General features: G+C 43.9%; 1 protein-coding gene across 1 annotated transcript; it reads left to right on the forward strand.

Moving 5' to 3' along the window:
- The first annotated feature begins 3,288 nt into the window (after window positions 1-3,288).
- Window positions 3,289-4,421, forward strand: LOC147989943 (uncharacterized). The gene is made up of 2 exons (XM_087536632.1): window positions 3,289-3,701; window positions 4,001-4,421. Exons 1-2 carry the CDS (start codon window positions 3,289-3,291, stop codon window positions 4,419-4,421), a joined length of 834 nt encoding a protein of 277 aa, XP_087392758.1.
- Window positions 4,422-15,062: the final 10,641 nt, after the last annotated feature.

The raw sequence follows: 15,062 nt of genomic DNA on the forward strand, positions 1-15,062 counted from the left end.
TGATGTCATTGCTTATCCCGGGTCCAGAGTCTCCAGGAAAGGATTTTGATGTCTTTATGGAGCCCCTCGAAGAAGAACTGCTCCAGCTCTGGACTGGTGTACCTACATACGATGCCTTGAGTCCGGAAGAAAAGTTCAATCTACGTGTTGCAATCATATGGTTCATCCATGATTTCCTGGCTCTGCACACTCTGTCTGGGAGGATCACAGTGAGTTATAAGGCTTGTGTCCATTGTGACAAAGACCCTTTCTCAAAGAGAATAAGGAGCAAGATCTGCTATATTGGGCACCGCCACTTTCTTCCCCGAAACCATCGCTGGCGAAGAAGCAAAGATTTTAATGGTGAGAATGAAACCCGTGACAAGCCAGCTGAATTCACTAAAGAAGAGCAGGAGCAGCAACTTGAGAAGGTGAAAGATGTGAGACCGGGAAAGCTAGCGAAGAAAAGAAAGCGTGAGGAAGGTCAATGTTGGGACCGGAGGTCTTGTTTGTGGGACCTGCCATACTGGGCTGATCTAAAATTAAGGCATAATCTCGATGTAATGCACATTGAGAAAAACATATGCGAGAATCTGCTAGGATGTTTCTGAACATTGAAGGGAAGACAAAGGACATGGTTAGTTCTAGGCTTGATTTGGAGGACATGGGCATAAGAGAAGATTTGCATCTACAGCACAATGAAGATTAAGATTCATTTGAAATGCCACGAGCATGGTATACAATGAGTAAAGAACAAAAGCTTGCATTCTGTGAATTCCTAAGAGCGGTCAAATTTCCAGATGGTTATGCTGCTAACCTAGCAAAGTGTGTTACTTCTGATGGATTCAAGCTTTCAGTATTGAAAACCCATGATTGTCACATCCTCCTCCAAAGGATTTTACCGGCGGGCCTCCGAGGAATCATGGACAAGGATATATATGAAGCGGTTGCTGAGCTGGTAAATTTCCTTAGAGAACTGTGCTGCAAAACACTCAAGTTAACTGTCCTGGAAAGACTTGAAAAAGAAATCCCAATTATTCTTTGCAAGCTCTAGAAGATTTTCCCTCCAGCTTTCTTCACCGTGATGGTCCATTTGGCGGTGCACTTACCAAAAGAGGCAATGCTTAGAGGCCCTGTGCAATACGGTTGGATGTACCCAATCGAAACAAGGCTGCTTACTTGTAAGCGTTATGTGCGAAACACGGCAAGACCTGAAGGTTCTATTGCTGAAGCATATGTTGTTGACGAGTGCTGGACTTTTTGCTTTAGATACTTTGGTGATGTGGAAACAAGATGGAACCGGCCGAGCAGAAATAGAGAGCGGTCTGATTCGCAAAGTGGTGGTGTCTCTGTTTTCAACCATGGTGTGAACTTTCTTGGAGCCTCACAATACTTGGAGGCTGGTGATGAGTATGACAAGATGGTTTGGTTTGTGCTCAGCAATTGCGCCGAGGATCTACCATATATCGAGTACGTTATATCTTGTGCACTCATTATATATATTTTTTGCTTGGGTTGGTACCAGCCTAATGTTTTAATTCACATGTTTTGTTGCCATTGCAGGAAATGCAAGGAAGAGTTAAATCAGGAAGAAAGCAATATCCATGTTGATAAAAGGGTTGCCAAGGGTTTTGCTAAGTGGTTTAAGAATCATGTGAGATCTTTAGCCACATGTTTTATGTTCTATGTTTTATTCACCAATTGTTAAATACCATTGTTTGCTAAATGGTTTATTTGTGCAGATTGGAAAGTTGCATGAGGAGAAGAAGGTCAGTGATGATCTATTTGCTTTGGCATGTTTACCAGATAAGCGAGTGAGAGTGTATTCAGCATGCATTGCTGACGGTGTACGGTACCACACCGTTGACCACGAGGAAAAAAGGAAGACACAGAATAGTGGAATCGTCACTGAGGGGTCACATGATGGTGAGATCATTGACTTCTATGGTCAGTTGAGAAGCATCGTAGAGTTGCAGTACAACTCTAGTGGAGGCATCCATCGCTCGGTAGTCTTATTTCGCTGTGACTGGTTTGAGCTTGGTAGCAAGAAGAAGAGAGACTCTTTTGTCAAATATGATGGCCACTTCAAAAGCATCAACACTAAAAGGTGCTGGTATAAGAGTGATCCCTTTATTCTAACAACACAAGCAACAATGGTGTTTTATCTGCCAGACACTCTTTTGCACGGAAAATGGTGAGTTGTGCAAAACTTTCAGCACAGACACTTGTGGAGTGTGACTGAAACTGAAGTGGAAAAGGGCCCCGGTGATGGTGGACTAACATACCAAGATGATGACTCTACGGAAGTTCCGTTGCAAGCTGATGATGACTCTATGGAAGTTTCGGTGCAAAGCAGAGTGCGAAGGGACCGGGAAGGTGTGATCGTTGGTGCTGCAACAGTTGAAGGCATCAAGAAAAGAATAAAGGTGGTAGCAGATGGACATGAGAGCGAGGATGAGGAAGACCGGACTGATCATACTATGCTGCAATATTGTAGTGATGATGAAGAAAACAGGAGTGGGCATAGAGTTCCTTGTTTCCGTATCGACGACGATGAGTAGCGAATGGACATGAAGGTTATACTATTACTGCATGTTCCTTGTTTTGGTTGGTGATCAACCTTCTCTGTAGTTTTTGTTGATGTGATCCTGATGTAGTTTTTCTACTACAATTCTCTCCAGGTAGCAAAATGCATGAAACTTTGGTGATGAAGAGGCAGATGGTGAAGATGCAATGCAAAATCATGTAGTTTTGGTGCCATTTTGGCTGATGGTGAAGATACAATGCATTAAAACTCTGGTGCCATTTTGGCTGATACTTTGGTGCCATTTTGGTGGCATTTTTTGCTGTTTTGGCTGATGTTGTTTTGGTGCTGTTTTGGTGCCATTTTGGATGGCTGCAGTGACTGCTTTAGTGCTGTTTTAATGCTTGAAGATTGATCTCTTAATATGGTTGCAATGATCATTAATTTTAGAGCAAAATATGGCTGTTATTTTTTTGTTTTGTTTCAGAAACAGGAGAAACCAAAGGGCCCACGTCTCCTCTCCAGAGTTTTCGAGGGCCAAAGGGCAGGACGTTTGAGTTTTCGAGGCAACTCCCCACGTCTCCCCTCCACTGGCAACTCCCCATGACGCAGAGGGGGTTTTCTTCCAGTCCAGGTAACTCCCCTCCTATTCCATTGCCGCTCCATCTTCCTCCCTCTGCCTCCCTCCTCATTCCATTGCCGCTCCATCTTCCTCCCTCTATCTCCCTCTGCCTCCACCATCAAGCAACTCCCCTCTGCCTCCACCATCGCTGGCCAGGAGGGCAATGGCGGAGGAATCGTGGAGCAACTCCCCTCCGTCTGCCAAGAGAATGGCGGAGGCATCATGGAGAAACTCCCCTCCGTCTGCCAAGCATCACCGTGGTGAGGCGTCTGGCAAGGAGCCGCTGGTGGTCGATGATGACGTTCCGGTCCCCGGGCAGAAGCAGGACTACACCGTGGCGCTTAAGGTTGATATCCACCTGAAGGAGAAGCTGGATGTCGTATGCACCAGCAATCCTGACGAAGCCGACAAGAGGATCCGTGAGATCAGGAGGAGGCTCGGCGGCATGCTTTCTCGGTCGATCGGCGTTGATGTAGAGTATACCAGGGAAGACGAACCTCCACAAATGGCTGTAGTTCTGCAGTTATGCATGGAGGATCTCGTCCTGGTATACCACATCACCGCTGTAACCAAATGGTAAAAGCATCCAGTTCTGAAGTTTCTGAAGTTCTGAAGTTTCTGTCTAATTAGTTGTTTCTGAAGTTTCTGAGTAGATGCAATAGTTCTGAAGTTCTGAAGTAGATGCAATACTAGTTCTGAAGTTCTGAAGTTTTTGTCTAATTAGTAGTTTCTGAAGTTTCTGAAGTAGATGCAATAGTTCTAAAGTTCTGAAGTACATGCAATACTAGTTCTGAAGTTCTGAAGTTTCTGAACTGGCTGTACAAGTGTAGTTTTTGAAGTAGATGAATTTGATGCACCAGATTAATTTGTTGCAGGCCCAAGGAACTCCGCCCGCTCCTGGAGGAGAAGAAGCTGTACACCTTTGTTGGCTTCTCCATTGGAGGTGACAAGGAGAAGCTGAAGTTGTCTGGTTTGGAGATCAACTCCGACAAGTTTGTCGACTTGCAGCGCAAATGGATAGTTCCAAACAAAGGAAAGAATTGGCAGTCTTTGGCTGAGTTTGCAGCCAGCCACATCCACCCATCCTACAAGGACATGAAGCAGAAGATCAACAAGAAATTGGACCACAAACTATGGGGGATCAGCCCACCACCAAACAACCTCATCGAGTACGCAGCAAAAGATGCGTACGTCACCTACGAGGCATGGAAGAAAATCGAAACCATCAAAGAAGGTTTGAAGCAATGGCAAGAGGCGGAGGATCATTGGGATGACCCCTACTACTGGGGATATTGAGTTGTTTTTGGTATTATGTGTCTCAGTTTGTAGTTATGTGGTTGAACAAGTTTGCTTTTGTTATGTTGAACAAGTTTGCTTTTGTTATGTTGAACAAGTTTGCTTTTGTAATGATGAACAAGTTTGCTTTTTTTATGTAGTTATGTGATTGTTATGATGCTGGTGCAGAACACTTGTTGTGATTGTTATGATCCTGGTGCAGAAATGAAAAAACACTTATGGTTGTGATGTGATGCAAAATCCTTCAAGCTTTGGTGATCATTTAGTTCAAGTTTTGGTCAGATCATATAGAATGTTGTTTAGTAGTTTTTGTGATCATTTAGTAGTTTTTTGAACTGAATATGCTATTTTATCTGAATTTTGCTTCAACTAAACCCATTTCATTGTGAGCAAAAAAATATGCGCCAGCGGGGACTTGAACCCACGACCATGCACTTATTTCACTATGTTTCTACCACTGGGCTAGGATGAGACTATTAGTCTTCCATTCTATGCCAACCCTTTTGAATATATAAAACTAGTCAGTATCAAGCACAGACCTCACTGGCAAGTGGGCCACTCGACCCATTTTGCTATTGTACCGAAGCTACCAAAAATATGCGCGCGCGGGGGCTCAAACCCACAACCGTGCGCTTAGTTAACTTGGTTTCTACCACTGGGCTAGGAAGAGATTGTTGGTTTTGTACTCTATGCCCACCCTTAACAATGAATATTCAGTTTGGTAATTGATGGGAATTGAAATTTTTTATGCATGCTCATGGATGAAAGATAAAATTATGGGTTTTTGTGCATGCTCATGTATGAAACAATATAAGTTTCATTTTTTGAATGCTAAAAACATGACTCTAACCCTAGCCACGGATGACCGCCGTGACGAAATCCGCCGGTTTTTGAAAACAACGTAAAAAATTCAAAAAAATCAAAAAAATGGGAGACTTCCGCGTCACATCATCAAATGTGGCCAACCAACTAGCAAAAATACTAAACTTGCAATACCGGCGTTTTCTTGAAAAAGTGTTATAAAAAACGACCTACCACGAACGAAGATTCATGGCTTTCAAGCCAAACTAGTAATGATATGGCCGCATATGTTGAATAGTTTCTGATAATATGCCCAAATTTGGCGCATTCCTCCGTCTTGTGATGGCAAACAATGTTGCCAAAGCGAGGTTCCAACTTGTTTAACAAAAAAACCGTTTTTCATTTTTTTGAATGCTAAAGACATGCGTTTTTTGTGAAGTGTCTACAAGGAGGGTCACCCCAAACGGCGCCATTCCATGTATATCTCAAAGTAGACCCTATTTTATGGACGGTCGCCAAAAAGCATGCATTTCCAACCCTCGTAGCTACTCCCGGCAATTCAGACCACCTTCGGCCGATTCAGCTAGAACCGGCTGGAATTTGAACTGCGGGTCCTCCATAGCTTTCCCGTTATTTTCACTAAAAATGCTTTTTACCTTCACAGATAGGCATTTCATCACAGAATCGACAACAGACTTGCACGGCTCAAACCCTAGCCACAGACGGCCGCCGCGACGAAATCGGACGGTTTTTGAAAACACCGTAAAAAATTCAAAAAAAATCAAAAAAATGGGAGACCTCCACGTCACATCATCAAATGTGGCCTACCAACTAGCAAAAATACTAAACTTGCAATACCGGCGTTTTCTTGAAAAAGCGTTCTCAAAAACGACCTACCATGAACGAAGATTCTTGGCTTTCAAGCCAAACTAGTAATGATATGGCCGCATATGTTGAATAGTTTCTGATAATATGCCCAAATTTGGCGCATTCCTCCATCTTGTGATGGCAAACAATGTTGCCAAAGCGAGGTTCCAACTTGTTTAACAAAAAAACCGTTTTTCATTTTTTGAATGCTAAAGACATGCGTTTTTTGTGAACTGGCTACAAGGAGGGTCACCCCAAATGGCGCCATTCCATGTATATCTCAAAGTAGACCCTATTTTACGGACGGTCGCCAAAAAGCATGCATTTCGAACCCTCGTAGCTACTCCCGGCAATTCAGACCACCTTCGGCCGATTCAGCTGGAACCGACTGGAATTTGAACTGCGGGTCCTCCATAGCTTTCCCGTTATTTTCACTAAAAATGCTTTTTACCTTCACAGGTAGGCATTTCATCATAGAATCGACAACAGATTTGCACAGCTCAAACCCTAGCCACAGACGGCCGCCGCGACGAAATCGGCCGGTTTTTGAAAACACCGAAAAAAATTCAAAAAAATCAAAAAAATGGGAGACCTCCGCGTCACATCATCAAATGTGGCCTACCAACTAGAAAAAATACTAATCTTGAAATACGGCGTTTTCTTGTAAAAGTGTTCTCAAAAACGACCCACCATGAACGAAGATTCATGGCTTTCAAGCCAAACTAGTAATGATATGGCCGCATATGTTGAATAGTTTCTGATAATATGCCCAAATTTGGCGCATGCCTCCATCTTGTGATGGCAAACAATGTTGCCAAAGCGAGGTTCCAACTTGTTTAACAAAAAAAACCGTTTTTCATTTTTTGAATGCTAAAGACATGCGTTTTTCATGAAGCGGCTACGAGGAGGGTCACCCCAAACGGAGCCATTCAATGTCTATCTCAAAGTAGGCCCTATTTTACAGAATTTAGGTTCATTTGAGTTCAAATTTAGTTCATATTGTCCAGAATTTTCAACCCGCGCCTTGTTAGCCCGAAATATTTAAAATATATCTTTGTCTCGTTGTGCTCCGACAACTCCCTCCATCTCAACCCGCGCCTTTCTTTTCCAAAATTACAAAGCACGCGAAAACTCCCACCTCCTGTGAAATCCCGACACGCGAAATTCCCATGATACCCCTGAACCGAAAGAACCGCCTCAAATCGGTGGGGGTACTTTCATAACTTACCCCACATTTCGGACAAGCGCGTCCATAAGCCATGGTTCCCCCATACCATCCCATCCGCCCACCCATTCGTACACCGAGGCCAGAAAAACCGACGAAGCCCCACACCTTCCTCCGTCCGCCACCCAGCCGGAGCCTCTTCCCCGACGATGTCGTCCATAGCAACACCTCAACGTCCCTCATCCATCGTACTGGATAAGGATCCGTCATCGATCTAGTCGTCCCGCCGGTTCAGCCACCCCGTCCTCCACCTCCAAGGAGCTGCCTCGATGTTCCCCTCATCTTTCATGCCACCTCTATTCCAACACCGCCGTCTTCACCTGCACCACCGAAAGAGCATCATCATCACCGTTTCCTCGGATGAAGCTGCGGCCTAATCGCCGCCACCAAATAGGTTGTATACTAATCGCCGCATTTTCTTCTTGATTCAATATCACGGTGATGTCGGCCTCGGTCCCGAGCCGACACAGCGCGGCTCCATCCATGGCGGCGTCGCCGGCCACTTCCTCCACGGCGTCGCTCTCTCGGCAGCGACGTCCACATCAGTAGGAGCTGCTTCTGCTTTAGCTCTCGCTCGCGCTGCTGCTCTGCTCTTGCTCTCGGTCCCCTGCCTGGTCTGCTCTTGCTCTTGCTCTTGCTCTTGCTCTTGCTTGCGATGCTACTCCGATTTAGCTACACTTCAGTCGACTGAATCGACTTTTGGGTCAGTCGATTTTCAGGGGGTGGGGGGCTTGCCGGAGTTAAGGAAGAACAGGCCGCAGCGGGGAGGGGCCGGGGCTCGCCGGAGAGGTACCCCACTATGTATCTTAGGGTTCAGGGTGGGGGCGGTGGCGTGGGGATCGCCGGAGAAAAATCTCGGCATGGGGGGGGGGCTACAGGCATGACCGGGGCGGCGGTGGGGAGTGTTTTCGGGGCGGGCGGGGCGGTGGGGGGCGGCTGTTTGGCCGGTGGTGGCTGGCGGCTCACGGGGGGTGGAGGATGAAGATGAACTGCGGGCCCTTGATTTTGTATCCAACGGGTGCAAAATCTCCTGACCAGAGATGAAAAAGTCAGTCGACTGACTTGTAGCCTCACCTCTAGTGCGTTCAGTATCGATAGTAAAATTCAGTTTCGATAACAAAATTCTGTTTCGATAGTTAAGTTCAATTTCAACAGTTAAATTCAGTTTCGATAGTTAAGTTCAGAGATGAGCGGCTGATGTATACATCTAGCACTTTGTGGTTATGTATTTTATGTCATCTATTGGAGATGCTATTAGAATTCCACTCAGGTTAACGTTGTCTTTCTTGTCCTGCTTTAGCCTTGGCGTCGTACAACTCACTGGAGCTGCTCCAATGACGAAACCCTCCATCAAAGAGGAGAAGTACCTCGGGCTCCATCTCCAGACGCCTAAGATCTTCTTCCCCTCCTCCGACAGCCAAGCCAGCCGGAGCATCCTCACCGGCCAACCCAATCACGCTGAGATCAACATGGCTTCGCCAAAGAGGTTGTACACTTCTTGTGGTTTGACTTAATCTCACCATGCTTCCTTGCATCCTGTGATCTTCCAATTCCTGTGAACCAAACACCTAGATTGGCAGAAATCTTGTGTTTTTAAATTCTCTGTTTTGCACGTGCATTCCTATCCTATTCCAGTCTATTTCCTATCCCTGCATTGTTAGAATCCTCAAATTCAAACAAGCCCTTACACAATTACTTCTGTTACAGATATGTGTCAAAGAAAACCTTGTGTGGTTTGTCCTGCTCCTGCGGTGCTGTGTTCCACCCCAGCTCAGCTGCTCCAACGACGGAAGGGTTCACCACAGCAGCGATCCCCTCTCCAAACTGTTTTTCGCCGCCTCAGATCTTCTTCCCCGCCGTCGGCTGCCACGACAACTGCATTACCATCATCAACTGAGCAGATGACCTTGAGGACTACACAGGTCCGCAAGAGAGGTCACACACTTTCGTGTCTGCTTACGTTATGCATCGCTTAATATGATGACATGCTACTTTATGGTCGTGTTCACCTATCGAAATCTGACTCAGGTCCAAACTTATGCCGAAACTTGAGTTTTTAAATGGTTGTGGGGTACATATTGGGGCAGAAATCAGTACTATATGTCTACTATATGGTTAATCTCGGATGTCTACTATGAGTTTCATGTTGGGTGCAAACAAACAATAAAGGAGCCATTATTTGTATTTTTTAACTAAAGCTATTATCTGCCTACTATCATTGGTTTTGGGTCTATCCACAATTTGCTACCTTCACTTTGGATTTGTGCATGCACTCCTTACAAAATCTCACTATGTTTTATTCTGATGCATGTCAGTTATTGCACACAATGGAACTGAACATGTAGAGCAAAAGAGACGAGCCTTGCGTGGCAATAAAATTTCATGCATACGTCGCTCCATGGTGGGCGCAAAGGCAGCCCCCCTCCACCCATTTCGGATCATAATCAAGAGGAAGATAACTGTTTTGAGGGGGATTCAGAAGCAGAAGACCACTCCTATTTACCCCATGAGGTCTTCGCTCTAACTTGGCATGCTGATGTTGGTAATATCGTGCATATGGTGCCTTGCATTGCTTACTATATACATCAAAGATGTCATCTGCTTAGTTTAGATATGCTTTGTGTCAATGGCATTTGTTTAGTTTCTTTATCGTATATGTGAATCATGCAATGCCATCTTGTTTAGCAAGGCATCATATATGTTAATTTTGCAATGCCACCCTGGTTAGCCAGTCATCTTATATGTGAATTATATCATGACATCATTTTTTATTACGCGTTAAATTTGTCAACAATTTTTGTACATTCAATTACTCTTCCTGTGCATCAGCCATTCGGCACGGTCATGGTAAAATCTGGAGTGGAAACAAGGTCTTTAGAGCAGATGTTGCTATCTGATGAAGCGCACGTCTTTCTAGTTATAGATAGCTCCTCGGAGGAGGATTCAGAGACAGATGACTAGTCCTATTCCCCCCCGAGGTGCATGCTCTAACTTGGCAGGGTTATGTTGCTCATATCGTGCATATGGTATCTTGCATTGCTATGTCATTTGCTTAGTTTAGACATGATTTGTGTGAATGCCACATGTTTAGTGTGTAATTACCATATATGTGAATTATGCAATGCCATCTTTTTGCAATACATTATATATGTGAATTATGCAATGCTATCTTGTTGCAAGGAATTATATATGTGAATTATGCAATGCCATGCTATTTAGCCAAGCGTCATATATGTGAATTATATCATGCCATCCTTTTTTTTCTATTTCTCACTACTTTTGTTCACAATGTTTGTATATTCAACCGCTCTTCCTGTGCATCAGCCATTTTGAATTGGCGATGGAGAAATCTGGAGTAAAAACAAGGTCTTTAGAGCAGACAATTCTACCTGGTGAAGCAGATATGTTGCTGGTTACAGATAGCTCTTCAGAGGAGGATTCAAAGGCATATGACCAGTCCTATTGTCCACCCTGAGGTGTATGCTCAAACTTGGCAGGGTTATATTACTCATATCATTCATATGTTGTATTGCAATTCTTAGTTTTTACATCATATACACGATATTGAATGCCATCTCCTTAGTTGACACATCATATATGTGATTGCCCTCTGCTCACTCCCTTAGTATATAAATCATATATTTGAATTATATGATGCCATGATGTTTACATAGACATCATGTATCTGAATTATGGCATGCCAACCCATTATCTAAAGACATAATATAGTTATATCATCTCATCCTGTTCACATAGTCATCATACTTTGAATTATGTCATTCTATCTGTGAATTATATCATGTCATCATGTTTCAATCGATGGCATGTTTGTGATTTATGGCATGCCAACCACTTTAATACACACATCGTATGGTTATATCATGTCATCTTGTTTACATAGTCATCATATTTCGAAGTATGTCATTCTATCCTGTTTAGTTAGCCATCATACATGCGAAATTGTGTCATGCTATCCTTTTTAATTAGCCATCATATATTTGAAATTATGTCCTGCTATTCTGTTTGGTTAGACAACATAAATGTGAATTATTTCATGACCTGTTTTCTTCCCTACTATCCATTGCACCTGTCTATCTTACAATGTCTGTACATTCAATTACTTTTCTTGTTTATCAGCCACTTCAATTTGAGGGGGTGATTGCAGTATCTATGGGAGTAAAAACACGGTCTTCAGAAAAGATCATGCTACCTGTCGATGGAGATAGAACACCAGTTGTACTTGGCCAAGAACCAGCACCACCACACATAACCCAGACTCACGCAGATTGTACCCCTACCCAGTTGGACAGAGAACCAGCTACACCCCTTCTAACCACAACCACAGCAGATAGTAACCCAGTTCCCGTTGACACAACACCATCTCCACCACAGAGCACCCAAACACGAGCATTTAGTAAGGCAACTGCAGTGCCCAAAGCACGAGGACCACCACTCGGAACCCCAAGTTAATGCTTAAAGCATAATAAGAATTGTTCTCAGGTCAGGTTCCATAGCTATGGTTCATACTACTTTGCTCTTGCATCACTCTATGTACTCATACCAACTAATTTCAAATTTGAAGGATGCAATTGAAACTCCAATGGCGCAACAGGTGTGTTTTAAGCCTGTTTCTTTAACACGTTTGCTATTGTAACTTGATCTCTGTTGATTTCAATTTCAATTGAATAAACAGTTATGTTCTCATGCCATGCACATTACAAGTGTTGTTATTGCTATGTATTCCCACACTTATATTCTGTCTATGCTGCTTTGTCTTAAATAGGTATGATTCGAACTGTATCTATCTTGATTTGGCAACATAAACTAGAATTATATAGACCATACAGTGACCATACTACATAGATATATGTTTATTTCATGTTGTTATCCTGTCCACCTTACTACTGAACTGGTTTACCAAAATGAGTTTCATATACTACATTGTAAACCTGTGATGTGTTTGTTTGTTTCTCCTTTAGAACGCAGATAAAATATTGGAGAAGAGTACCCCATAATGCAATGGTAAAGGAAGTAATACAGATCAGGTTCAAGATAGTGAGACATCCCTGTTATTCTCCAAGAAAGCTGATAAAAACTATAATGAAGACACTGATACAAGCCCAAAGTCTTGTCTTGATGTAGTGTTCGAGTTATTGGCTACTACTGCTGGCACCAGCTCTTCGAACTCGCTGCCTGAATTAGTTCGGCTTCTTGAGTCTCAACTTCAAGTTGAAAGACATCTATCAGATGTTATGCGATAGGAAGCCGAAGGACTGAGGAAGTCCCTGTAGAATTCAGATGCATACTTTCTGGTGCAACAGCAAGTGCTGGAGGATTTAAGCGCCAAACAAGAGAAAGTTAATAAGCTTGCTAAGCATCTTGCCAGCATTATGGGTACCCGGGATATTGTTTCTTGAGCTTTTCTAAAGTGGTTTCAGTTCTAGACTTGTTTTGCTGCGGCATTTATATGCTGCTTTGTTCCCTATATTTGCACTTGTGGCGAACTTTGATGCCCAGTGGATGTAATATGTGTAATAGCCATGGTAGCCTAGCGTAAGTTGCTTGCTTATTTATTTCCATTGTCTTGTTTATTTGTTTTCTTGTAGTCAGTGCAGTTCTTTTTCCGCGGTTTGCTAGTGGCCGCAATAACCTATTTTTTAAAACTAGGCCACATTAACAATGGGCTACATATTTACTGTAGTTAACATGGGCCTCCTACGGGCCGTAGAAACAATGGGCCTTCTAAGGGCCGTAGAAACAATGGCCTGGCCTTCTACAGGGCGTAGACACAATGGGCCTTCTATGGGCCGTATCATCAATGGGCCTTCTACAAGCCGTATGATCGGTTGGCCAAACATGGGCCAATAATAGACCACATTATGGTCGTAAATGAGCTAGAGTTGAAATCGTCCGTTCATGGGCCGACCGTAACGGGCAACGTTAATAGGCCATATTCGATGACGCTATGAAAACGGCCGAACGTATTAACGGGCCACAAACGGGTCGACTGTAACCACGGGCTCTATTTGGCCCACAAGCAGAAAATGACAGTAACGGGCCGAAAGTAAACGAATGCTAGAAATGAGCCCAAGAATTAATGGGTCTTGAGAAGGCCGAAAGATAACATGGGCTGGAAACGGCCCAACGGAATAATGGGCCGCTAATGGGTATAAAGTGATACACTGTTCATTACGGGCCAGTTTTACCACGAGCGTTGATGGGCCGAGGGTTAATAAGGGCCTCATATGGGCCAAAAGACGTCATGGGCCATACATGGGCCGGAAGTTAAAATGGGCTGGAATTATATTGGACGGCCCAAATGACGCTACTGGACCTAATTCGGATAGGCCGTAAACGGGCCCTGGTTAGCGGGCTGTAAATGGGCTATATGCGAACAGGCCATTAACAGGCTTGTCGTGGGCCGGCCCGCCACCTTTTGACCAAGTTAAAAGGGCCAGCCTTTTCACAGGAATGGGCCTCTGTTGGGCCATGCCACGTGTCGACGTATCATAGGTGCTTTGGGTCCAATGAGTGGATGACATCTGTCCCAATAGTGAGCCGACACGTGTTTCCTCTAGCTAATGAGGATTTTACACGTGGAAAATCCCCATTGGTCGGGACTATTAACGGGTTATCGGATCCAAAACTGGACCCGGTAGCTTAACGGCGTTCCGTTACGGTGGATGCCATGTGTCCTTCACCCTTGACGAAAGCACTTCTGTGACGCGCGATTTATCGTCATGGAAGTGGACACTTCTGTGATGATAATTTTGGTAATGTCATGGAACACTTCTAGGATAGCACAGGTATGACTATGTTGATTCTATCATAAATTTGTCATGGATGTACATGCATGACAGAAAACGTGACCTACTATGACAAACACGTATCATCACGTAAGTGTATATTTTTGTAGTGCTTGCGTGTGCATGGGAATTTTTTGAAATTACTACGTTCCCCAACACTGTCTTCTACGGAAGATAGCAATTTGTCAAGTTCCCAACCTCTCTTGGCATTACAGGAACTATGAGTTGTTTCTATCTTTCACAAGCTTGTTGCTGTCCTTCGTAGTTCGACTAGATGGATATTGCTCAAAAATAAGTGTCTACACATGGATGTGTACTGTAATGCAATTCAATGCGAGGGTCTTGTGTTTGCTGCCACCACTCGTGGCACTGTTTTTTGCATGGGATCCTTATAGTTTCAGTACGTTTGTCTTCCACTGTAATTATAATTGTTTCATTCACATGCATGCGGATTAGCAAGTTTCCCTTTACTAATTAACCCTCTTCTTGTGTTTCCAAGGTCCTATGAACATTCCACCACCTATACTTGAAAATTTTTATATCCAAGGGGGAGACGACGATGGTGATGATCACGAGCATGAGGACCCATATACTCAGTGGTGCCTGGTAACTTATTCTGATGGATCACCTCTTCTTGTCTGTATACAGGGCACCGCTGATGTGACTAAGGAAGCAGGTGTTGTCTCCCATGGTCGCACTCTCCGGACCTATTCCAACATCTGTTGCAGGGTATTCGGGATGGATACTATTGTGCTAGCGCCAACACCTTCTCCCAGGTATAGTATTGATAGTCTTGGAGAAAACTCGCTCTTCCTTGGACAAAACTATCCAATGATGGTGAAAGGTGATCCAACTGTTGTTGACACATCGTTACTACCATTTATGAGAAGCAACTGTATCTATACCTCGAACATTGTGGTGGTTCCCTACCCTGGTCATTAT

Source organism: Triticum urartu, chromosome 1A (assembly GCF_056163025.1).
Source record: "Triticum urartu cultivar PI428250 chromosome 1A, HENAU_Tu73, whole genome shotgun sequence".
Lineage (NCBI taxonomy): Eukaryota > Viridiplantae > Streptophyta > Magnoliopsida > Poales > Poaceae > Triticum > Triticum urartu.